Below are 25,749 nucleotides of genomic sequence, written 5' to 3'. Positions count from 1 at the left end.
ATAAATACACACTTAAACTCCATGCGGATGTGAATATTATAATAATTTACGAACAGATTACGCGACTTCTTATTAAAGTTACTGTCATTAGTTTTAGACACGATAAGGGAAATTATATGCAAACTAGCTCAATTATATGGATTGGATTTGAAATTTCCGCATGAATTTCCGCTTGATACAGTGGAAACATTTAAAATTCAAAATCATTTTCGCGCCAATTAACGATATACAACTTTGGCAATCGATAGACTCCAACGATTGTTGGCGTGGAACCGATTAGCCGCAAGTGCCATCTCTATTATGAACTGAGTGTTTTGTTTACAGAATTTTACTAAAACTATTTCTGCTGTATTTACGTGATATTTCAATGTCGGACAACGAGTACGAGCGATTCGAGATAACGGACTACGATCTGGACAATGAGTTCAACATCAACCGGCCCCGTGGACGCCAGAGCAGGCACCAACAGATCTATGGTGAGCTGGAGGAACCACGATTCTGGTCGAATCCAATAAGTAATTCCCTCTTTTCGCAGGCATTTGGGCGGATGACAGCGAGGAGGAGAGCGGCGGCGAGGGCGGGGGCACGCGGAGGGGGCGGTCCGCCCGGAAGCCCAAGGATTACACTATGCCGGTCAGTTTCGTGGCCGGTGGCATTCAGCAGGCGGGCAAAAAGAAGAAAAAGGAAGTGAAGGCAAAGGACGATGGAGGATCAGGGGCGGACCAGGATGAGCACAGCGACGAGTCCACCGCCAGTGGTCGTCCGGCCTTCGGGCAAAGCGACCCGGACAGCTCCAACAGCTCGGCGGAAGAGGAGAGACCCTCTCTAAGCCGAAAACCCATCAGTGCCCCCTTTCAACACCGCTCGCACATCTCCAGTGAGCGAAATGTAGGCGCCTGGGAACAGCATACACGTGGCATTGGAGCTAAGCTCCTGCTGCAGATGGGCTATGAGCCCGGCAAGGGTCTGGGCAAGGACCTGCAGGGCATCTCGCAGCCGGTGCAGGCTCATGTCCGCAAAGGCAGAGGCGCCATCGGTGCGTATGGACCCGAAACTGCAGCCAGCATTGGTGGAAAGCCCACCAAGAGCATCAAGGTGGATGAGGATGTGCGCGAAGCCAAGGAGTTCAAGGAACAGCTTAACAAGTGGCGCAAGGGAGGAACTGCTGGAGCCGCCGATCCTGTCGAGCGGCAGGGAAAGCGTTACTACTACAAGTCCGTCGAGGAGGTGATCGCCAAGGGTCACACATCGAGCCACCTGCTTTCGGAGAAGCTGAGCAAGAAACTGGGCAATGTGCCGGTGATCGACATGACGGGACCCGAAAAGCGAGTGCTGAGCGGCTATCACGCCTTGGGCCAGACCAAAATCACGCCGGAGGAGACGCTCTACGATGCCGAGCCGACTGAAAAGGGAGCCGCTCCCGTCTGCGTGTTTGCCATGCCCGAGCTGACCCACAACCTGCAGCTCTTGGTCAGCCAGTGCGAGCAGCAGATCATCGCCATCGACAACCAGGAGCGTGAGTGCTCCAGCCAGCAGGCATCGCTGGAGAGCGAACACCGAAAGCTCGAGGAGATCGTCCAACTGGAACGGAATCACATTCGCACTCTGGAGGAATCTCTGGACCGAGTGGAGCGGTTGAGCGAGAATCCCGACTTGGCTTTGCCTCAGGCGGAACTACTCTTTCGGGAGCTACTCGAAGACTACGCTGCTGAGTTCCAGGAGTTCGGCCTGGCGGATCTTGCAGCAGGCGTAATTGCACCACTCCTGAAGAGGGAACTAGTCCAGTGGCAGCCGCTGGAGAAGCCAACGGAGCCATTGCAGCTGATTAAGAAATGGCGCGCAATGCTGCAGAGAGGAGAGCCGGCGGAGCAGCAGCCTCGCAACGTCTTCGATCCGTACTCCTCGCTCATCTGGGCCGGTGTGATGCCGTCGTTCCGGGCCAGCATCGCCGCCTGGCACTCCAAGGAGCATCCGCCCATGGCTGCCCTGCTCGACGCCTGGGCCCCCTTGTTGCCCAGCTGGGTTCTCGACTCGGTTCTGGAGCAGTTGGTATTGCCTCGACTGGTGGCCGGCGTTCAGGAATGGGATCCCCTTACCGACACCGTGCCCATCGACAGTTGGGTGCTACCGTGGCATGGAATACTGGGCAGTAAGCTGGAGGAGGCTGTTTACCCGCAAATCCGCAGTAAACTGGGCGTCGCTCTGCGTGCCTGGTCTCCGCAAGATAGGTCCGCCCGGGCCATGCTCACGCCCTGGCAGCAGGCCTTTCCCGAGGAAGAGATGCAGGAGTTTCTGCAGCGGCACATTGTGCCAAAACTGCAGGCCACTCTGGGCGAGTTCGTTATCAACCCACTGCATCAGGACCTGGAGCTGTGGCACCAGGTGTGGGAGTGGCACGAGCTCATTGATCCCATGTACATGGCTCAACTGCTGGACAGGCACTTCTTCCCTCGCTGGATGCAGGTGCTTGTGGTCTGGCTGAATCAGAGTCCCGACTATGCGGAGATATCGCGTTGGTACACCGGCTGGAAGAGCATGTTGAGCGAGGCACTGCTCCGCGAGCCAAGCATCAAGGAGCATCTGCGGCGAGCTCTGGAGATGATGCACAGGGCCAGCGATGCCCTGCTGCAGCCCACGATCACGCCCACGGCTCCGCCGCCGCCAGTTCCTCCGGCCCCTGTGATGATGATGGACCACCTGATTCACCCGCCCGCCCAGCTGGAGTTTAAGGAGCTCGTGTCGCAGCAATGCGCCGACTTGGGCATCATCTTCGCTCCGCTTCCGGGGAGACGGGAGATGGGCAAACAGGTGACTGACTGGATATGCTTTCTTTTTCAGTATTTATATTTATTCTATTTTTAATTTCTATTCACAGATCTATCGCGTGGGCAAGCTGTTTTGCTTCATCGATCGACACGTCTGCATGGTCAGCGATGGAAGCTTCAGCAACTGGCAGCCGATGGCACTGAATCATCTGCTGGAACGCTCTCAAACTGGGATCCTTTAAGTACAAGTAGCTGGTGTCCTAGAAGCAATGGCTAACAATTTTGTAAAATTAATATCACGAGCAAATATAAGCACTTTGTAAGCCTTTACTTATAATGTAGATTTTGTTCCTTAACAATAAAGGGCTTTTTACCATAGTTCATACTTAGGTTACTACATAAAATGTACATTTTATTCATCTAAAAACAAAAAGAATAAAAATATATTTAAGCGCGAACAAAATCTTTAAAAGAGCATTACTCTTGTATTAAATTTCGTTTTTGAAAATAACGTTTTTTCCGAATAAATCGGGAAATTCGCAAAAATGACTTAACTGGGTGAGATGTTTTCTCTTCCTTGACCTTTCATTTGGTGCCTTTTTTTCTGATCAAAAAATCTGGATCAACAAAACAAAAGGTAAGAACAATGCTGATTTTTATAAAGTTGATTAATTTTTTAGTTAAAAAACTCTTATTTTTAAATTTAACAATCAAATAAATCAAATTTTTATATACTTATATCGACACTTATAGTAACATTTCAAACTGAATAAAAACAACTCTCAAAGTTAAGTAGAAGTAAATTATAAAAAAGGTTTTTAAAATTGCCAAAAACAAAAATACAATTCCCGCTGCCCGCTATTTTCAAATTTTACCCGCAATCACACATCAAGAAATTCAGATCTGACGGGAAAAAAGCGGAAGTGACAACACTGAATAGAGTTTTTCTGTTAAATGGTATTAAGGGTATCTCTGTTAGTTAACATAACATTGCAGAGTGACCGTTTGGAATATATAAAAAAAAAGTAAAAATTGCGGTATAATTGCTCGAGAACACTGCGGGCACACTGCTCGCAGCTGATTTTTCTTCACAACGTCGGGGAAATTGGGAAATCGGGAAATAGGAATAAACTGGCTGGGATCGCGTTCGGTTCGTCTGGCGCACGGAAAACGAAAACAAAAAACAAAAACCAAGCTGAACGTGAATGGCGCAGCCAACTGAGACTCGCACAATGCAATAAAAACAGTGAATAAAACCAAAAGACAAGAGTTAATTTCGCAAACAAATTGAAACCGCGTGTCTTTCGTTTCGCTTCTCCCGCTCTTTTCGTTGCACTCGTCCTCCCACACTCTTCGCCCGATGCAGTTGTGAGTGCGTGTGTGTGTGCGAGTGTTCTTAAAATTTAAATTCAATGAATTCGGCAGGCGGTGCAATTAAAGCGCAACTAAAAAACAAAAGTGAATCTACCACGTGCGCCGCTCTCTCGCGTCTTTGAGTTCAGTTGTTGTAGTTGTGGCCGCTTTCGTTTTGTTTTGCTGGCATCTCGCTCTAACAATTCCCTCTGCCCGATTTACCGTTGCCCAGCCGCCGAGCAACCGGCGTTTGAAAAACCCATTGGATTAGGACCCACTAACGGGACACCCACACAAGGACATCAAAATGGTGCAGGTCAGTGAGAGCTCCCATTTGCTATAAGAAAACATCCTTAAGATAAATGGTTTTACTACCGGATTTATCTCAACTTTGTCACTGCTCTGAGTTTGAGATATTATACTTTCTCAGTCGGACCTCATCCATTCTCAATTTATAATTTTACTGACCTTCAAAGATCCGGTAAATTAATACCAAAGATGTTAGAAACTGAAACAATATAATATATTTTCTTTCTGTTCTGTTCTGTGACGTTAAAAAACCCTATCTTTTGATGGCGGGTGTAACATCTGCTATTAGATAAAACGGAATAAAGATACATATCTGTCCAGCTTTTCTAAAAACTCAGATTTTCAATTTCGGTTAAAAAATGACAATCAAAAATCTATCCTTTTTCATTTAACAATTAAAAAATTAAAGATGTTCCTCGGTCTCAAAAATCCTGGTCCATGCGGTAGCTTTATGTATTTGGAACACATTAACAAATTTTTGGTTTATACCTTTTATACCTCACTACAAACATACTTTCCAGAATTTTTGAAAACAGAGCTTGGAAAAGGTCCCATAATCTTACTTGCCGACAAACACTTGAAAAAATTATATTCAAGACTATAATACAAAGTTCTTAAAACTTAAGGACCTAACAAAAAGTCGTTTTTTGACGTTTTTTTCATATACAATTTTTGGTTTTGGACGACTTTTTATTAGGTTGAATACTAGGCCTAAGTCTGAAGACTGAAGTCTTAAAATCTAAAATAATAATTTGCTTCCAAGTTTAAAATAAGTCTTTGTCTTCTATGCTATTTATACTTCAAAACCGTAACCAAATTCTGACTGGAATAACACACTAGGAAACGCATGTCAAATTTAAAAAAAAGGAGAGTTTTACGTTTCCTTTACCATATATTGTATAATATTCCACCCTGTCACTGACCTTTTGACGCCAACCCCCATAATCCCGGAACGGGACACCAGGTCTGAAAATGCACTTTTTAGCGACCATCCCGAGTCGATTCGCGCCTCACCACCCAACTTTAGCCAACCTTAACCCACCCAAAAATCCATCACAACCCCCACTTCATCCCTAGTTGCACTTTCACGAGCGGCAATCAACCACCAAAACGGACAAGTTCCAAAAAGTATGCTGTCGCAGGAAAATATGGCCATTAGATTTGGTTGGTCTTATTTCGATATCGACAGGACCGCCCGTACAGGTCGGCCTACGAACATAAAGCACATAAAGCGGTGCATTTAGTCAATTTTCATTCCAACAAGGCAGTCGATCTAAAAGAGAAACTTAAATATGATCGACTGATTGGGGTTGCAGCTTGCTGACACCCTGTAAAGAGTATTTCATAAAATAAATCTATTATTACTTAGCTTTAGCACTAATAATGTGAGACAATATAATGTAATAATATAAGTTGATTTCTTTGGGAAAGCAATTTTAATACTTTTTTATAAAGGTGTTTCATTAATTTGTATACCCTTGCAGAGGGTATTATGATTTCAGTCAGAAGTTTGCAACGCAGTGAAAGAGACGTTACCGACCCCATAAAGTATATGTGTATATTCTTGATCAGCATCACTAGACGAGTCGATCTAGCCATGTCCGTCTGTCCGTCCGACTGTCCGTTTGTCCGTTTCTACACAAACTAGTCTCTCAGTTTTAAAGCTACTGGGCTGAAACTTTCCCAAAAGTCTTCTTTCTCTTGCAGGTAGTATATAAGTCGGAACCAGCCGGTTCGGACAACTATATCTTATAGCTCCCATAGGAACAGTCGGAAAAATACATTTAAAAATGTATATCTTTGGTTTTCTTTAACATATTACTTCCTACGCTTGGAAATAACATTTTTACATAAGTTCTGAATTTCGAATTTAATTTTATCAAAATCAAAAGACTATATCATATAGCTGTCATAGGAACGATCGGAAAATTGGTGGGAAAATAATATGAAACAAATTATAGCTTCGGTGTTTTTTGACATATTATCTTATATCATATTTTGTATTTTTAAGAATTTCGAATTAAATTTAATAATTATAACTGCAAGGGTATACAAACTTTGGCTTGCCGAAGTCAACTTCCTTTCTTGTTCTCTATTTTTATCAACATAAATTTGAAAGTATTAAAATTACTTTTTAAAAAAGGTACTACCTACGTTTTTTAAGACCTTCTCCAGTAACCTTAAGTACCCATAGGTCGTGTCTCCCCGACTGGTACCCTGTAATCAGGCCCATGTGGAGAGACGAACACCTGCCGCCGTTTCCCCGCGCCAAATGAGTGGAGTTCCACTTTTCGATTTGAAATGCGTTTTGCGCCTGCCCCAGCCAACTGTCCACCCAGGACCTCCTCCGTCCACCCAACAGCCTCCATCCACATGGTCGTCCAAGCGCTTTTTACCCATTACCCATTTGCATTTGCCGATGGCCGGGCCGAGGAGTAGGTCCTTGGACCTCGCATGCATGGGCTGCTGGGCGGTGGGTGGTGGGTGGTTTTAGTGGGTGGATGTGGGTTGTTGCACTGCGTTTAGCACAACGCTTTGGCCTGCGTTCAATAGCCAAAGCGAACGAACATTTCTGACGTTTGACCGAACTTTGTTGTTGTTCCAGTTGCTGCAAATGCAGATGCAGTTGTAGATGTAGCTGTGGATGCAGCTGCATCATCTGCCTGCTCCGTTCCTGTGGCTAATGGTAAACTGCCGGGGAGGAGGAGGTGGGGGTAATAGGCACATTTGTGCCCCAAAACCCACACCCCACCCATGGCGAATGCAAGCCAGTCTCTTATTTTGTAACTCCGTGCGCCAACGAATGTCAAAAGCACAAAAATTTCAACGAGGATAACAGACACGCACGCATGCTAATCAGGACAATTAAGTTAAAAGCAGTATGGATGCATATGCCCGGTTGTGTCCTGTGGAGATTTCAGCTTAAGTTGGGAAGGCATTAAGTATTGGAAAAGGATGTCGATTGATTATAAGGGAAAATCATTCATTTCCGACTTTTAAATGCACCTTATTCTTAGTCCTGCTTCAAAATGTGTTGCATACCCGAAGGGCAATTACGAAGATTTAATTAAAGGACACTATATTGGCACGGGGTCACAGGTTTTTGATTTTCGAAGGCGGAATGGGTTTAAAAAAGTATTCACCTGTACTTTTTTTTCCTTAGATTTGATTGAGCTGCAATCTCACTATGCATTTCTCTTGGATATTGGAATATTGCACTAAAAATAACCCCCTTGAAATTGAATTGAAAAATGTTCTTATTTTTTTAAAGAAAAAGTCCTAACTGACCGAATTAAAATATCACAATGAATCTTTCTAAACTTAACATTCGATAGTTTTTAATCTTTTCTGTTTATACTCTGATAGAAATACAAAATCCATTTTTTTTATTTATATATATATGTATATTTCTGTTATTTTTTTCTCCGTTATTTTTCAAACATTGCAGTTTTTATGAATTTTAAACATGGGAATATATTGAAGTCTTAATTATATATGAAATTCTTTTTTATTGATGGTATCAAGGGATCTAACACTTTATGTATAATTACCAAAAATGTATTAAGTAGCCTAGTAGCAATCAAACATTTTAAAATTTGTAAGCAAAAAACAAACATGAACAACTTGTTTCTTTCAGTCTGCTGTCAATTCATGATTCTCGTTTATGAGCCTTCTTGTACTGTTTAGAAGCTTGCTAGCAGCCTTTGCCAACACATTTCCTTGCCAGAGAAACACTTTGACTGCCACTCTCAATCGTCGCCACCCATCGACCACCGCCTCTCGAAAAAGGCAAATTATCCTGGCAAATGGAAATTTCTCGTTTGCCTACTCGATACGATTCAATGGCTTGACTACCAGTCCTTCGTTTTTGATGTGCTCTGTTTAGATCCCTTATTCTTGTACTGGAATGGACTCTTTCAACTGTGTACTCTTCTATTGATCGCGGAGGCTGCGCTCGGAGTTTGAGAAACGGAGATTATGGTATAAGGTGGTCACCGAACTCTTGGGGGTTACACAAGAAACTTGGCTGCTTGAGGACCTGAGGGTGCGAGTCTTCCTTCTTCTATTGGGATTCAACTGAAGCCGCTTGTTCAGGCAGTTCCAAGTGGAGGGTCTATTGTGCAAGTTCGATGCTGCAGAGCAGCACTCACAATTAAAGGCGTTGCCATTGCCCTCATCCTGTGGCTCCTGCTCCTCATTCTGGTGAAATCGCCTGTTAATGAGTGTATTGAAACTGCCATTTCCTTGGGATAAAAAGGGTTCTTGATCTGAATAATCAATGCCACCGCCTAGAAATCTAGTTAAATCTTGCGGTTGAAGCGAATGTTCACTCGGGTGCGTCAATTCACGATAATCTCTTGAATTTTCTTGGTAACGAACGTATTTGGACCTCAACCAGCTAATCAGCCAATGAAGTTCCGGCCAGGGAGTGAGTAGTGAAATACAGACACATCCGAAGGCCCTGTGATCAGAGGCGGTGAAGATCAGGCAGTAGGCTGTGGTCCTCAAGAAGTGATGGTGCAATCGTCGCAGGAGCGAGCGCTCCCATAGAAAACATAACCTCTGGCAGGCGGATTGGCTCAACCAGGCACCGCCCATCAAAGCCAAGGTCATCATAGTGGGTCGCTCTTGTAGGACCTGCTTAAAAGTTCCCTTGAGCGTTCTCAATCCTAGGGATTGCTCACTGCCAGATGATATAAGGGTTACGCCAACCACCATCACGCCAGCCAGGTGAGCACCCACCGCCGCAGCGGAGAAATAGAAACCGAGCAGCGATTCCGCCAGGTGGGGTGAACTCACCCACAATACGAGGGCAAAGGTGAACTGTGCCAACCGCTCAAGGTCGCAACCGATCTCCTCCAGCGTTAGCTCAAAGGGTTCGTTGGTGTAGATGCCATAGCAGGCATGGGAATGCGTGGCCAGTGGAATGATCCGAGACTCCTCCGCTGAAGGTCCCAGTGGTTTGCCTTCGTAGCACTCATTCGCCTGTCGATGTGCCTCGTAGACTTCCCGAGCTGTGCTCCCCTTGTACTGACTATAATCCACGCCAGGTGCTATCTTCAAACGCAGGCGGTTGCTCTGAAAGGCGTTCCTAAAGGTCAGTTCTGTGGGTCGCTGGCAGTAGACCTGGACTTGGTTGTGGATGTACAGCATGTTGAGCAGCGTCTGTCCGTCCTGGATGTGTGGCTCACCAGGTCGCAGATAGGTCGCCAAATGCTCGTGGAACCCGTCATCCTGACTGGAGATCAAGGACGACATGTTGAGCAGTCCGAGGAGCACAAAAACGAGTAGTGAGATCCACATTGTATGGTTCACGGGCTAGAAAGTTTTTAATTTTTAGATTTTCCAGATTTTCAGTTTTCGGGAACTTGGCTTTGTAGGTAGATAAGGTTTACTGTTTAAATATATGGTCGACAAATTCTGTTATGTCAGTTGTGGCAGATGGTTCCTATGGTTATTTCTAAGGTTCTATACTATTTTCAAACGACTACTCCATAGCTCATGCTGTAATTATTTCAATAATAATATTGAGAGGTTTCCTAATCCTATTTATTTAAAAGTATGATGAATGATAAGTTCTAATCCCATGTATTTATATTCCCAATAACTCTGAAATGGGGTTTCAGTTTCTCCAGATTGGTCCTATAGATATTAATAAGCTCAAATGTCTATTATATTATAATCTCTATTATAACATTATAACATTTACAATAACACTGAAGTGGCTTATGGAGGGTTTTAAAATGTAATAGCAAACTAAGATGATAGTCTACCGTTCATTTTGAAAGTTATAACAAAGCATCTTTAAGATACTAAAGTTTCATAGCTTGGGGAAAATATTTCAGGCCCTCTAAGCTTCTTTTTCCCATTCAGTTTTTTTTTTTTTCAGAATACTCGAATCCTTTGTGCCCCATTTTCCTTCAATTTTTCGTTGTCATTCCTTTCCTACGTCTTTCGTTCCATTTCTGTGCGATGCCATAGCTCTCTTTTTTATTTCAGGACATGTTGCGTATGGGCTGATGACTGACTTCGTACCACGCGTACTAACTACTACGAAAGGGACATGGGGGTAAAAAATCCTACTACAAGTGTGTACTACCACCAAAAACCCCATTTTTTTCGCCAAAAGTCAGGGGCAACAAAGAAGAGCAGGAAACAAAATAAAACTCGGCGCTGGTTCTATCAAAGTGGAAGTCGCGGCCTGCAAAGAATATAAAAGCAAACCCAAGTTTCCCAAAAAAAATGAGGAAAGTCTCAAAGAACAAAAAACAGTTAGGAAAAGTCGGGAAAGGAAACTGGGGAAAAGCAGAAATCCCCACACAAAGTGGCAAACGGGAAATAACAACAAACACGGCCAGCAAGAGCAACTGAGATGGCAGATAGACACGTGATATGTATGTGGGGAAAAACGAGAGAACAGAGCAGCATGCTTTTTTGCATTATGGCCAAAAATCGAACTGGAATTTGCAATTTTTTTCGCCTCCGTTGTTGCTTTTGGGCCAACTCGGCTGTGTGGCTATCATTGCGTTCGTTTGGTACGCACAGGGGGGGGTTTTCTTTTTTTTTTTTTGGTTAGGTAAAGAGGGTGGTGGGTGGTGGGTGGGTGGTTGGGCGCCTGCCGGTGGCCTCATGCATTTTCCGTGTTTCGTATTGTGCGCAAAATAAATTGGTAAACAAGCGAGCTGGCCAGAAAGAGATGGGCTCAGAGAGAGCGAGCGAGAGGGAAGGAGTGTGAGAGAGAGAGGGGGAATGTCCTGGTCAATGGCGATACATACACGACATCCGGATCGTACATAGTCCCCAGTGCAGTTGTGTGCAGGTCCTCGTTTTCCTCCCGTTTTTCCGACTGCATTTCACTGAGTGCTGCTCGCCCACTCCCACCCATTCGCTCTCTCTCTCTCTTTGTCGCTCTCTGGTGAATTGCACTCTGTCCCTCAGCTGCCACGACCTCCTGACCCCCCTACGCCCTCCCTCCCCCCCTCCTGCCGTCTACGCCCCTTTTTTATATTTTCTGGCCACCGAAATAGGCTGCGTCGCTGTCGCTGCCGCCATTTTCAGCAGCTTCGCCGTCCACGTTTCCATTCGCACCCCCATGTCCTACCCCCCTTGGAATTTTCTACCACCCCCTCCCAGGCTCCCCCCCCCCCATGCCTACGCCCCTCCACTCGCGCCTTTTCCCCACGCATGTTTTGCAGCCGTTGTCGTTGTTGTTTTTCTGGTCGCTGCATTGGGCGGCATTTTTCGAGCACTGCCTTTTGTGCACAGTGAGCCAAACAAACCATCTGTCATAACAAAAATACCTTCCTAACTAGATTACTCCCTTGAGTTTTCAGTGTGGCTGTATCGTTGTAGCATGGCCCTGCAGGAGGGTCACACTGGCACAAATGCGAATCTCCAAATCGTTTTAGAAGAGTGTGTTATAAAACCAATAAGAGAAAATACAATCCGATTTGATCACGCTAATTTTAAGACTTGAATTATTATATTAGAAATCTAGGTTGTTAATACCTGTAAAGAATATACCTTTTCAAAGTCTTTTTAATTTAAAAGTTAAGCAGTAGTAAATTAGTAATTAAATCCATATGATCTTTGGAATTTGCGAAGTATGGATTTGGAGAATTTGAATAGAAAATGTGGTCTATTATAATAAGCAGCTCAAGTTCGTTTCAAAGTGTGGGCGGCAGTCTTACTATTTATGAGAAAGTTAAAAACAATATGACTTTTAAGAAATTAAAGAATATTTCGTGATATGTTCTCTAAAGAAAGAAAAATTTTAAATATAGGACTTAACAGGACTTATAGGTATCCAGTTAATTGATATTTTTCCATAAACAATTTTTAGATCTGCATAGTAAAAGAGTTAAATCAAATAGTCTTAAAATACAGACTGAGTTTTCTGGAATATTGAAATGTTAAATATAATAACGTAAATAAACATGGGTATTTTCTTTACTTTAAACTGTTATCTTAATATTTTATTAAAGTACATATTTTAGCATTTAACAGAACACAATAACATAAGTATATAATTTATTCTAATTTCTTTTACTTCATTTTCTTGCAGGTAAGGATATGCGTTAATTTCGCCCACTGTGGCAACCCAATCAGCAGTTGGGCCATATAGAACGATTGAAACACAGCGCGACATTTCTGTTGCTGTTGCCACTGCTGATGTTGCTGCTGCTGCTGCTGCTGCTGCTGCAGCAACCTGATGTAGTTGCTGCTGCTGCTGTTGCTATGTGTGCCAGGCAAAAGGCCAAACGCATGTGTGGCCAGGACCCAGCTGCCTCCTCGTGCTCTGCCGGCCAGGAACTCCGAGCACGGGACTATATAGGGAGCAAGCGAGAAGGATTGTGAAAATCGAACACAATACTCGGGCGAGTGAATGCAACGACGACGTGCGAGCCTATGTATAAAGGCATCCTCTGCACATGAGGATGCAAAAACCAAGCCTGCCTGTGTGTGCTGGATATGTGGGTGGGTGGAGGTGGTGGGCGGACATGGGTGGAGATGGGTGGCAGATGAGTGGGCCTACCCTACGCATCGGTAGCTGGACTGGTAGCCACCTCAAAAGCGGCAAACGCATCGAATGCGCATCGAATCGAAGCCCAACGTTGATTGTATTATATTGGCAGAGTTCAGAGCATGCTCTACCCACCAACCCACCCACCTGAATCCAATCCCAGTACCAATCCCAATTCCTGCCACCCACTTGCCATAACTCTGGTTGTCCGTCAGACATCAGTTGAACGGCGTGCACTTAAATGCCAGTGGGCGAGTTCGGTGTGTATCTACTATATGCGTTGGGATGTGATGTGAGGGGGCTGCTGCCCTGCCCCACACACATGCAGCAAATTGAATAAACTCCCCAAATCAAATTTTTCTCCATTTTGCCGAGAGATAGAACTTTGACTGACATGCAGCAGAGTGTGTAGGCGATGCCATCTGTGTGTATCTTAGCCATTTAAAGGGTCAATGAAATGCAAAAGTCGGCAATGATTTGGGGTCCTTTTCAACTGTAGAGACCAGCGCACTGTTTTCCCCTCCGAGCTTAATTGTGTCATCTTTCATTTTGATTGCCAGATGGTTTTGTATTCAAGAAATATTGCTTCTCGTTCGTTGCCTTATTTTATTAAATGGACATTACTTATGTTTACCGAACAGATTTGCCGAGATGGAACAATACCTGCACGTTCACTTTCTATAGAATATGAAAAACAGCAACCTTTAACGAGTTCTATAATGTTTTATAGTTATCATTAGTTGGAATGTTCGAATAAAATGAGATGGGGAGAGAAAGTAACTTTCCTAAAAATCAAAATAGATAATTTACATTGGTTAAAAATGACTGGCAGTTAAAAGTTGCGATTAACGTTACATATTTGTTATTTAGGACTGGGAATCTCAGACTGAATATTCTCTAAGGGACCTTCTTAATTTCTTTCCAACGAATTTTCACTTATGCCTTTCTTAGATGTATCCATCTGTAATTCTGTTCCGGAAATTCTGCACAAATGTTTAACTTTGACCTTCCTCCAGGTGAATGAAACTTTTTAAACTTTCCCTGGTGAGCACCAAACCCATGACTTTAAGATTCCCTTTGTTCCAAGGCAAATTACATTTAAATATTTACACTCTTCCCTTAGAATTTGTGTGTTTGTTGTGTCTGGCTCACTCTTTGCGAATAATCGTGTGTGTGAGTTTTTGTGCTGAGTTGGTTCAACTTGTGTGAAGGTCAAATTACGAGAGCAATTTACTAACTTTTCAATTCCCCCTACTTCTAACGCAAAATTTAAGGCCAAAAATGTTATATGTGCATATATATGTGCATGAAATGGGTCAAAAGTTGTAACAACATTTCCACTAGTCTAGAGGAAGTGTTAATTTAGAGGATGTGGGAGAAGTGATGGGAATATGAAAGTTTTTGCTTTTGAGTTTGTTGAAATGGTTTGGGTTTTGGTTTTATTCTTGTTCAAAGTGTAAACCATTTTTAGCCAAAATTGTTTTGGCAGTCGACGCTCGAGAAAAGTTTTCAGTTCCCTACTTTCGGGCACCTTGACCTACTCATGCAACTTTGTTTGTTGTCAAAAACGTTGTTTTTATTGGTCCTCGTTGCTGTTGTTGGTTGTGGGGCATCCCCAGAAAAAGATTCGTCTGTGTGTCCCAGACGGCAAGATTCACCAAAAAGTTTACTTCACTTTTTGTGTAATGGAAATAATTTAAGATTGTATAATAAGATATATTATACTACGTATTTAAATGCACTTTGAAAGGGTTGCTTTAATGCATACTTAGTTATTCTGCTATAGGGAATCACTTAGAAAGAGGCCATAGCCATAGCCAAAATAATTACCGACTTAGGATCTAAGATTAGGGCATTTAAAATGTTGTGAAACTAGCACGTTAATATACATTGAGTCAAATATATATTGTTTATTTATCAGAGCGGATCTTAAAACCTATTATTAATTTTAATTACTAAATTACAAACAGGTTGGACTGTACTATTAATAACAATTATTTCTACAATTCCAGTTCTCATCTGGCCAACTCATACATATTCCTTAACTTGGCTTGGCAACAAGTTCTCTCTGAAAAACTTACGCATACTATGGAAAACGACTTTCAGCTTGCACATTTAATGCAAGTTATATAGCAGGCAATCTAAATTTTATGCCACCCATCACTTGACACACCCACAAACACTCGCTCCCAAGGACACTGGGGACTAGCAGGATGAACGAACGTTGGCTTTTTATATATTTTTTCCTACTCTCCTTTTCGTATTTGGCAAAGATAAAGTTTTGTAATAAAAATGTCTGCCGGCAGAGACCGAGAAAGGGGTCAGGGGGCTTCATCCAGCCGGGCAGACATTCTGTCTAGCTCTTTCGAGCCCGAAGTGTGTCAGCAACTTTGGCACGTCCTCGACATTGTCGTCGTGAATGTGTCCTTGTCCTTGGCCCACACACAAGCAAGCAATATTATATAGAAAAGCAAACATATACATTTATATATATCAGGATATGCGTTTGCAGGAGGAGGTTTAGTGCTTTAGTTTTACGCTGCTTTGAACTTCACGTAGAGGCAAACAAACTACATTTGTTGGAAGACTTTATCTTATGGTTGAACAAAATTTTACCTGTTAACTGATGCCTTAAAGTTTGCTAAGCTAAGATAAAAATGTACTTATTTAAATATTAATTTAAAATAAAATATTTAATAAGCTCCCTGTCATCATAACCAATTTTAAATGAGTATATGAGTATTTGAATCACATGAATCACTTTAAAAAACATTTAATTTAGATTTTTATTTTTGGTTGATTTGAAATTTCGATTTACATAATTTCATATTTTAAAATACAAAATATACACACAATATATTACACATATATGGGTTGTACTAGTTTTTATATAATTTGAATACGAAATTTTGTGTTGTCAATGAGTACGAATATGTTTTCCTGTGTATTATAAATATTTTTGTGAGACACCCTTAAGACCTTATGCTGATTTTAGTACAGTCTGCCACGCCAAATGACGACTTCCTAAAAATGTGTTACGACTCGTTGGTATGAATGGTTTTTTTTTTTCTTGTGTGATGAGAGTCTACAACATGCGAGTGATATGCTTCCGATAATTATTAAATTAAAACGATATGCACATAAGATCACCTATCAAAAAATGCTAATACGTAACAACTAAATAAAAGGCCCCCGAATATTAAAGAATAGCCCAAGATCCGTTTTTACGCCTTTCGTCTGATACCGATCAGGCAGAGGACGAAGAAAATGATCGTCCAGCCGGCCATGACCAAGAAACCATTGTAGACCTTCTCGTGGGTGATGCTCCAGCCCTTCTCGATAACGTTTCGAGCCGAAATGGAGGGAATGGTGAAGGGTAGCACCATGACCAGATCCTGAAGAATCTGCGGCATGCTCTCCAGGGGCCACAGAAGCCCTAAAAAGGTAAATGAAATTAGTAAAATAAAGCTTGTTAAGCATTACAAGATGGAAAAGCTGTTACCGCAAAGTATAATCATGGGGTAAAATGCCCCTGTGGCCACAAAGTTTGCCTCTGTATGCGATTTGCAGAATACAGATATGAAGAGACCTAGTGGAAGATACAAAGTTGTAAACTGCATTGTTTGGGTTTATTTCTTAACCTACCAAACAGCATGCCACAGAAAGCGGTCAGTGTTAACAATCCAATGAGCGTTGTGGTATCCCCATTGTTGTAGGTATCGAAAACCAGGCCAATGTACATGATAACCTCGAACGACTGCAGAGCCATGATGATGAGCTGGGTCAAGAGATGGGCCCACAGCATTTCGGTGGCCGAGACACCTGCCAACAGAGTTCGATCCCAGATGCCATCCATACGCTCCGAAATGAACACAGCAGCCGTCATCAAAGTGGCCAGGAAAAACACCATGCTATCGATACAAGTCATACAAAGAGTTAATAAATGGAAATTCTTCACAATGCTACAAAGAGTGGTGAGAAGTGGAAATTTAAGGAAATGTTGATTTAAGCAAAGTTCTGATCTCTACTCCCAACGAAGTACCAAATAATGGATTGCGGTGAATTTCATCAGCTCATAAAATAAAAGACATAAACATGTGAGAGGAGGTTGAATGGTGGTCCACCATGTGGATTCCATACTCACGTCATGACCACACCCGGGGCACAATACTGCTGGAACTCGATGTCTGCGCTGCCGAAGATCGGCTCCTGGAACTGAACGGGCAGATCCACAATGGCCGAGGAAACATTGCAGTCCTTGACAACACTTCGCATGAACGAGCTAAACTTGTCACGAAGTTTTCGCTGCATAAAGTACGCCACTTGTTGATCTGAGGAATATCATTATAGATTTAAAAGATTTCGGCCTGTCCAGGTTTTTACCAGTCATATCGATGTGGATACTAAGTTCGGCATGGTCGACGGCTCCGTCACTGGAATGGATTCCATCCTCCAGCACCGCGAGAATCGATTCGCTAAAGTTCTGGGCAAAATGTAAATAGCCAACGGTTGTTGCCTTTTTCGCATCGCTCAAGGCATCTGCTTCACTGGAATAGTATTTCCGCGTGGCCACATCGTCACCCAACTCGCGGATGTATCTGCAGGATAGCTTGTGGAATAGACAACTGTCGTTTTCGCTGTCCTTGTAAACTGTGACCAGACTATCGTTAAAGCACTCCCCGTAGCTCTGCACTTCACCGGAATAAACTCCTATCTCCAGATTCGTGGGAGTCTTTCCAATGGCCAAATAAAAGCAGGTCAATTGTATGATGGGAAATAGTAGCATGAAAATAATTCCTCTGAAAATAATGGTATCATAAGATATTCGTCTTTTCTGATGATGGTTTCAACTTACGAAGGCTGACGGAAAAGCTGCACAAAGTTCTTCGTCATCAGGGCCTTGACCCTGCCCTTGGTGGTGAAGAAAATCTTTTTGCGGTTATCGTTCGGAGGTTCCTCGAACGGAATGGGTTGTTTTTCCGGCGTGTTCGGCTCGTGGGTGTCTATAACCTCGGGAGGTAGGACAGCAGCCGGCAGGGCCTGGTTCTTATTGTGTTCCATGATTTGGGCCAACTGATCTTCGTTGCCCTGCCGCTGACTCAAAATAAGGAACGCGTCCTCGATCGACTGAGTTCCAAACTTGATCATTATGTTGGTGGGTGTATCTTCGGCCAATAGCACGCCATTGCGCATAAGACCAATCTAAGAGAATAATTGGAGATGAATGTATTATAAAAAATTCTTGATATAGCAGAGTCTAAGGCCAATTTCTCAATGTCAAGTTAGGGTTCTAGTTTGTTATTTGTCAGAGAATGGGAAATTCGAAGTCCCTTCGTTAAATTTATCTAGAACATTAAGGGTTTTCAGTCTGGTGATTCATAACATGATATTGAGCAACTGAATGTTCCCAAGAAAGCAATTGAATATGGCATTGATAAATCGGATTTTAATGGATTAAGTGGAATCGGTATGTTTGGCTGGGATCATAAAGCTCTGAATTAATCATGATACTCAATTTCACTTACGCAATTTGCCTGTTTGGCTTCCTCTATATAATGGGTGGTAATGATCACAGCCAATTTGCTATTTCTCGTTGTCTCTACGAGAAAATCCCAGATTCTATAAGGTTATACAAAAAAAAAAATTGTTAGGCTCAAGGCGAGGCATAGATTTTTTTTGTACCCACTTTTCACGCAGCATGGGATCCAATCCCACTGTGGGTTCGTCCAGGATGAGGAGCTCCGGATCGTGTATCATGGCGCAGGCGAAGGACAATCTCCGCTGCTGTCCCCCGCTGCACTGCTTGATCATCTGCCTGGCCGGTGGCAATTGGAGCAGCTCCTTGAGCAGCTTGAACTTCTCCCGGATGCGTTCGTCTGTCAGGCCGTAGATGCGACCGAAGTAGAAGATGGTCTCCTTAACGGTCATCTCCTCGACCAGGGCGATCTCCTGGGGCATGAAACCCACCCGGGAACCTGGGACACCGCTACCCGGCTCACCTGGCTTAACGCCAAGAACGGAGACCTCGCCCCCATTGAGACGCCTCTGGCCGACAATGCAGGACAGCAGGGTGGTCTTTCCACAGCCTGAGGCTCCCAGCAATCCGTATCTGATCGGAAAATAAAGAGGCAATATTTTAAGATTGGGTTTTGCCGGCAAACTTGAATGCCACTCACATGGATCCACGCATCACGTTCATATTCAGCTGGTTGAGCACAATCTTGGGATTCGATTTGGAGCCATAGTACTTGTAGCCATTCCTTACTTCAACGGCCGCCATATTGACTTGCCTTTTGTTCTGTGGAATAATTATTATACATTATTGAATACATTAACTTTTAATGAAGTTTCCAAGGGGCTTACGCTATAGGTAGAAGTTACTTTTTTCCAGGAAAAGTCTTTATATACCTTAATTGTCAGGCAATAAAAGCATTAAAAAATCTAGTTCTTCAAATCAAATGAGAAATATTATCATAAAACTTCGATTAAAGAGAACCCAGTAAAAAATGTGAAGACAATTTGTTTATAGAACCCCTTTTTTCTACGCTACTCAGATCATCATAAATCACTTGCGTCAATAATAATTTTCTTGATTTGGTTATGTATTTTATTGATTTGCTTGGCTTTATGACAGACACGTGTCGAGGCAGTTAAAGCACTTGTGCGGTCCAAAATTATTTTCGGGTTTTCTATGCGTACTCTAACTACTTGCTAATTAGCCATCTCAGTGGTTGAATGAGCATCAAAAATAAATCTGTAGGTTCTGATGAGTTAAACTAAAAATCGTGGTTCATTGGCCTTCCGCTGGAAAAAGGTGAATTAGAGCGGAATCTCTAAACATAATATATATATAATGGTGTGACGAAAATCCGAGGTGTTAAAACTTCAAAAGTGGATTAAGGGAATTGGTTAAAAGATTATCAAAAATATTTATACGATATTAAATCTTTATATCATAGTTGAAACAAATTCGTGGACTTTACAGGGATTTTAATATTCACACAAACCAATGTGAGTAAGCCAACTATTTGCTATGGCATACGGAACTTCTGAAGAGGAGAGACAACAACGTCTTGAATAACAATCATATACTATATAGAAGTGTCTGTATAGCCAAAGATCAACGTCGGTACAAATGCATTTAGAATAAACAAACACCTCGCGCACTGACTTTTAGGTGTAAAGAAAATATATCATGAGAAAGGGGCTTAAGGGGCACCAAGTAAAAAGTGACTTGTCAATTGGAAGAGCTCGTCATGTGCATGTCGAGACAACTTTAAAATGTGAGAAGAATCGCAAGTAGACTAAGGCACCTAAATAGGAAAAGGTATAGTTTGCATAGTTAAAAGCTAAATATCGTCTGAATGTGTCGAATCGAAGTTTTTTTCTTACAACTCATTTGAACTTGGTAATCGTTATAATATATGCTACAAATGTAAATTTAGGAGGTCCCCGTCCTCCAAAATGAACAATCGCATTTCAGAACTTAAAAATCCCACGCATGTCAGGCTTTTAAACTGCTTTACCCGCCCTTTCGTTCTCACAACATGTGACAATACAGTTTTAAATGTAGAAAATTCGTTCACTTATTCTAAGTGTGGATCTGTTTACAATATCAAAGGTTGTTATGGACCGGTTTTAGATTGACACTTGTCTTCTTATTTGCATACTGCAGTAGGATCGGAATTTTTTGCTCAAGGGTTTCAGATCATGTAAGAATAAATCAATCTTATTAAGCTATCAAGCGGGTTCACCCATGTCTCGGCTTACAAAAATAGAAAATATTTTTGGAGAAATCTAATCATAACCGTTTATAAAATATGTAGCTCAAAGGATTTTTCAAAATTCAATGTCGTTTGAAAGTTACAGCGTTCTAGAGAGACATCTACTTTCAAACGAATTACGAAGTCTCATAAACTTGACCGATCGCTTTCATATTGATAGAACATGTTCAGCTAACATGTGGCTATCGTATTAACTAAGTAATTTAAAATATATGTTTATATGTATATATGTTTTTTTAAGTTTCAAGTTTTTTTTTTAAATTTCAATCTACATTCACAACAAAAGGTTTTAATTATGTAAACCTGTCTGTAACATTTAAAATGATGTTTTTACCAACCAACAAAGTGGTCAAAATGTAGTTATTACCAACATTTTTAAATACTCATCTATTAAATTTGACCGCCTTTGCTCAAAACGAATGAATTCCGATATTAAAATCGGTTTTCCAAAACCGACACCTGCCATAATAAAAATAAAAAAAACCCGAAATAATTAACAAAACAAAAAAACCAAGAAGCGGCAATAACAACGAACATCAAGGTTGCCAACTGGTTAACGGACTGCTGCTGCTGACGTTGTAACTCAATTGCGAGCGGTTCCAAAAATCGGTGGCTATATTTATTGATGTATTTTATGTTGTTGCTGCCGTTGCCATCTTGTCTGCAGTCGCATTTTATTTTATTTGCCAATGTTTTGCAATGTTTGCAATTGAGCTGAGCTGAGCAGAGCTGGGCTTTGGCGGCCATGAGCCCCTTAGAAAAAAGAGGGACAGACCGCCAAATTGCTTTCTCAGCCCCTCCGAGAACTCAGCCACGAGCATGGCCAATGGAGTAAGTAATTATTACCAAACGCGTTGCTAAATGGTCAACAAGTTTGCAGTTACCTTGATGCAGTTTAACGGCTTATTTAGCAGGCCAAGCGTATCAGCCACAACAAATGCGCCTATTCGCAGTGTTAGTGGGTATTTAGTTCGTGCACCATGATGTTGCATCTACAACCAGCAGCAACATCAACCCAAATCGCTCTCACTGGCCAGCTGAGACTCCTGCCAACTGCTTCCTTCTCATTTGCAGTCTTTTTTCACAATTTTCTTCTTTCTCTTTCATCGTTTTTGTGGCATGGCCACTTCTTATATAATGGCACAACAATCATTTCGGTCAAACTGCAACGGCAACGGCAGCAGCACCATATCCACAACAGCTGTCTGCCTCAGCTTGCATGGCAGTGTTTATATCATTCACCTTTCGACTGCGTTTAGTCTTTCCCATCCGATCTAATTATATAGGTTTATTGATTTGTAATATAGCAACGAATACTACAGTTACCGACCATAAGATATCCAGAAGCGTACTTATTAGATGTGCAACAGCATACTTGTAAGATATGCAACAGCATACTTGTAAGATATGCAGAAGTATACTTATGGTACAAGTAAAGTAGCCATGTTCTTTATAAAAACAGAACCTCTACCATTTTATCTTAATACTCAAAGAAAATCAAAGTTTTTTTTTAAACTCCAGTTGTATAAAAAGTATACCAGAGATAGTATTGAAATAAATATATAGAAGAAGTAAAATAAAGCCTATACTTTACAGTTTCATTTCTATTTTAAAGAGTCTATAACTAGGATTTTTGGTATTATTTTTAAACCAATTAATTTCAGTTTAATACTTTGAAAAGTATCTGTTTTATAGACGACAAATCAATACTTAATAATAGGAATTAATGTAACAATGGTTAATTTTTTCTACGTGAATTTTTTTGCGGTGCATGCAAAAGGTGGCAAGCAACAGTTGTCTTTTTTTGTCTAATATTTATTTCGTTTTATAAACCATTAATTTAAAGTTTAATTTGATTTATCTTTTAGTAAATGATAAAGAGGCTGCATCTCGTCCAAGTATTGCTTTTGTTAATTTGATTTTTCCCATTGAATGCACATGTGTGTTTTTGTCATTATGCTTTTCATTGAACGTTTTGTCCTAGTCGTTGTATTTTTAGTTCGTCATTACCGCTTTGTGTGTCACAGCACCTTCTTTTTTATACGAAAACCTATTTTTTTACTTGTCATTTGAGGAAATTACTAGACCTAAGCAAGTAGTTTCCACCTGCTAACATCAATTTCTTCGTACTGCTCTGACTCCCACCCGAACCGAAAAAATAAGCAGAAATCATTGGGACTCAAACACAGAGATAAATAAATGGATGGGGGGTACTGTTGCAATATTTTGCATTGCTTAACCGCTGCCCGACTCAGTCGAGCTGCGTTCAGCTTTGAGTAAGCTTTTTTCGAACACTAGATATTTATTTTATTGCTAAACCTTTATTTGGAAAAGGCAAACAGAACGCCGGAAATATTAAAATAATGTTAGCTGTCTTTTTGTCTCTTGGCTACTTTATTTGATTTGTCGAAGATTTTCTCTATTTAATGTGGTCAGAAATTAACACAATGTTTTTGGCTCGTGGCCGTAGATCTTCTTATGTACACACAACGAAAATCACATACACTTGGATAAAACAATACACATGTGGTCATGCTTCGAGGCAGTCCACTCAAGTTTGTATCTTAAGTCTTTCGTTTTCCTTTTTTTTTCACGTTTGAGTGAGTGGTTTTCCCCATTCGATATCGTTATTTGGTTTATCAAGAGCACAAACGAAAAACATCAATTTTTATACAAAAGTTTACACTCAATGCGGAAACTCAAATAAAATTTGGTTTTCAAACGGCTCTCAGGGGGTTTTTGTGGTAATTCAAGTTTTAAATTTTATTTTAACATTTTTGGGTATCGTTTTGGCACATTTTAGTCGTTTTACATATGGTTTTTATATTATTACACACAGTATATATTGGTTTATAACCGTACCGTATAAATCGAGAGATTTTTCGCCTATCCTCCAACTTATCGTGTTGCGCACGCGCGCTTTTTGTGTTGCAATTTTTTTTTTTGTGACTTGTGGATTCTTTTTCTTTGCTTTTCGCCGAGTTTTAAGAGTGGCTTTTTCCGATTTTCTTTCTATGGGCTCTCGTTCACGATCTCCGCTTGCCACAAGTGTCGCTTGCAAGCTCCGTTTCTCGACTGAGTTGGCCAAGTGGCGGATCGCGTACTCGCAAGCTCAATCCGTCCAAACCGCCGAGCCAACTCGGCTCAGTCATCGCTTCTCTTAGCTTTCGGCGACGCTTTTCAAAGCGGTACTGAAAATAAAAAAGTTTAACTATATGCAGGTTTTTTTTGTTGCTTCCTTGAGAGTGTGTATGGAAAAAATGAAGATAGATTGTATGAAATAAAATTATTAATGCGGCACAACGCAGCACTTTTTTCTATTTATTCGTTTTTTGTGTCTGGTTGTACTTTTTACCATGCATGCCGGTTATCTGTCAACTTCTACAAACGTGTAGATATGTAATTTCATCCTTATAGAGATCCGAAGAGAGAACAATTCTTTATACATTGCTATTTAAGAAAGGGCATTTATATGGTACTTGGCCTAATGAATTATTCAGTCTTTAAATTTCTATAACCAGTTAATCAAGCCACCAATTGATTCGTAACCAACTAATTATTCCTTGATTTCATTTGCAGGTATGTGAACGTCACTTTTATAACGATTATTATTCTGCGGTGAGTTCGATTTTAAATATGACTGTAGATTGCGCATTTCAAATGATATGTTTAGGGCTTAATTGATTGGCAATTCCTTTTTTATTTGTATTTCAATATTAATATTAATAATATTAATAAATTCAACTATGGTTAGAATGGTTAGATAGTCTGACTTCCTGATGGATCTGTATACCCTCATTAAGGGTGGAATGGTGTTATAACAAAATGAAATTATACTTTATTAAATTTTCTATTATATTTAAAAATAATAAAAATTAAAAATAAAATAATCTGGTAGTTAAAGAAGGAAAATAAATTGACATCCGCATAATAATATTTTTTAATTTAACTTTACGTCTACGCGTGGCTCACCTTTGTCCAAGTGAACTAAAAGTGTACAAAAAATGATGGGGTCAGAAATGAAAAGCTGAGCTTAGAATAATATTTAAAATAGTAGGGTTAAAGTTACAGTGCTTTGTATAGCAGCTTCCGGGTTGGGGTTTAAATACTATTTCTGAAAAGTTCTAAATGTGTTTTAAAAGGAGTGATGACAAGAACATAATAATAATTTAGATTCAGAATTAGTATAATTGTGTGAGCAGGGTTCACATGTGCTATAATTTGTACCAAGTTTAACACTCAAATGGTCGGGGCATCTTATAATCTTATGCCTTCCGATTAAAGTGAAGCCCATAAAGAAGTACGGAATGGGGATCAGGCTATGTTCAGACTGGCAAGATATTTTGTTCGTTTTATATATTTAATACCTTTGCTTACACATTTTGTTGGTCTGACCTATCAATTTCCTCACTGCAAAACCTAATTGTGTAAAATTACTGATTTAATATGCATACAGAGTTAACCCATTTGCTAACCATTTAGCCCCAATTTATTTTTTTTTTTTTTTCGAATTTGTGGGATGCTGCTTGTTGATTTCTTGTTTTGCTAACTTGCACAAGCTTGCAAAAAGAAATAGTAACAACTTTAGGGTTTGAACAAATTGGCTTTGTCCATTGTCTTACTCAAGCACAAACTTTATGGCACTCAAAACTGGCTTGCTCGCTCACATTTCGATAGTTTTCGGGGTTTGAAACACTCGTTTCCATGCGAAACAAAAGAGGGCAAATCGAAGTTCAAGTTTCTCATCCCATATCATCTTTTATCTGGCACATGCTTCTTCGACTTCTGCTTGTTTCAGCTCCCAGCCATTGGCTTTTAACATATTTTTTCGTGTTCAAGGCCGTGCGCTGGCGCTTTCTTTTACAATAGGCGACCTTGAAGCTGCGACTGCGACTGCGCAAGCGGCCAGGTACTCGCTCTTGGCCAGCTCAAAAGTTGGTAGATTCGGGGAGAGGGCCAATATGGCTGGTGGCTCTGGAGTTTGCACACCGCGGTCTTGGTCGTGCTGACGTTT

The 25,749-nt window shown here is 41.3% G+C and overlaps 4 protein-coding genes across 4 annotated transcripts in view; 2 read left to right on the top strand and 2 right to left on the bottom strand.

The window, feature by feature from the left end:
• The first annotated feature begins 299 nt into the window (after positions 1-299).
• On the top strand, positions 300-3,154 carry LOC119548302 (septin-interacting protein 1). Its single transcript, XM_037855470.1, has 3 exons — positions 300-476; positions 536-2,808; positions 2,876-3,154. The coding sequence occupies exons 1-3, from the start codon at positions 368-370 to the stop codon at positions 3,005-3,007; spliced, it is 2,514 nt and encodes an 837-aa protein (XP_037711398.1). The 5' UTR covers positions 300-367; the 3' UTR covers positions 3,008-3,154.
• A 687-nt stretch (positions 3,155-3,841) lies between these two features.
• LOC119548896 (neuroguidin) overlaps positions 3,842-25,749 on the top strand; it is a 42,423-nt gene continuing 20,515 nt past the window's right edge. Inside the window, exon 1 of the mRNA XM_037856555.1 lies at positions 3,842-4,434. Within this exon, the coding sequence (XP_037712483.1) occupies positions 4,426-4,434 (9 nt within the window). The 5' untranslated portion in view covers positions 3,842-4,425. The remainder of the gene's footprint in view (positions 4,435-25,749) is intronic.
• LOC119548894 lies at positions 7,956-9,845 on the bottom strand. Its single transcript, XM_037856553.1, has one exon. The coding sequence runs from the start codon at positions 9,729-9,731 to the stop codon at positions 8,361-8,363; it is 1,371 nt and encodes a 456-aa protein (XP_037712481.1). The 5' UTR covers positions 9,732-9,845; the 3' UTR covers positions 7,956-8,360.
• Positions 15,724-23,921, bottom strand: LOC119548893 (ABC transporter G family member 20). The gene is made up of 10 exons (XM_037856552.1): positions 23,598-23,921; positions 19,128-19,249; positions 18,638-19,060; positions 18,477-18,570; positions 17,807-18,153; positions 17,335-17,750; positions 17,096-17,282; positions 16,597-16,862; positions 16,454-16,540; positions 15,724-16,387 (listed from the first exon to the last, which is right to left on the bottom strand). The coding sequence occupies exons 2-10, from the start codon at positions 19,229-19,231 to the stop codon at positions 16,176-16,178; spliced, it is 2,136 nt and encodes a 711-aa protein (XP_037712480.1). The 5' UTR covers positions 19,232-19,249; positions 23,598-23,921; the 3' UTR covers positions 15,724-16,175.

The sequence above is a fragment of the Drosophila subpulchrella genome, chromosome 2L (genome assembly GCF_014743375.2).
Source record: "Drosophila subpulchrella strain 33 F10 #4 breed RU33 chromosome 2L, RU_Dsub_v1.1 Primary Assembly, whole genome shotgun sequence".
NCBI lineage: Eukaryota > Metazoa > Arthropoda > Insecta > Diptera > Drosophilidae > Drosophila > Drosophila subpulchrella.
The sequence above is the reverse complement of the archived record's forward strand: the minus strand, read 5'-3'. Positions and strand labels throughout refer to the sequence as shown.

What these genes read in the sequence shown, in the direction of transcription:
- LOC119548894 (XM_037856553.1), bottom strand. Translation starts at nt 9,731, where the DNA reads ATGTGGATCTCACTACTCGTTTTTGTGCTCCTCGGACTGCTCAACATG.
- LOC119548302 (XM_037855470.1), top strand. Translation starts at nt 368, where the DNA reads ATGTCGGACAACGAGTACGAGCGATTCGAGATAACGGACTACGATCTG. An exon ending in CAGGCACCAACAGATCTATG is followed by an intron (nt 477 to 535) that starts GTGAGCTGGAGG and finishes CTCTTTTCGCAG; the next exon opens with GCATTTGGGCGGATGACAGC. An exon ending in GACGGGAGATGGGCAAACAG is followed by an intron (nt 2,809 to 2,875) that starts GTGACTGACTGG and finishes TTCTATTCACAG; the next exon opens with ATCTATCGCGTGGGCAAGCT.
- LOC119548893 (XM_037856552.1), bottom strand. Translation starts at nt 19,231, where the DNA reads ATGGCGGCCGTTGAAGTAAGGAATGGCTACAAGTACTATGGCTCCAAA. An exon ending in AAGCCAAACAGGCAAATTGC is followed by an intron (nt 18,154 to 18,476) that starts GTAAGTGAAATT and finishes TTATTCTCTTAG; the next exon opens with ATTGGTCTTATGCGCAATGG. An exon ending in TATCCACATCGATATGACTG is followed by an intron (nt 17,283 to 17,334) that starts GTAAAAACCTGG and finishes GATATTCCTCAG; the next exon opens with ATCAACAAGTGGCGTACTTT.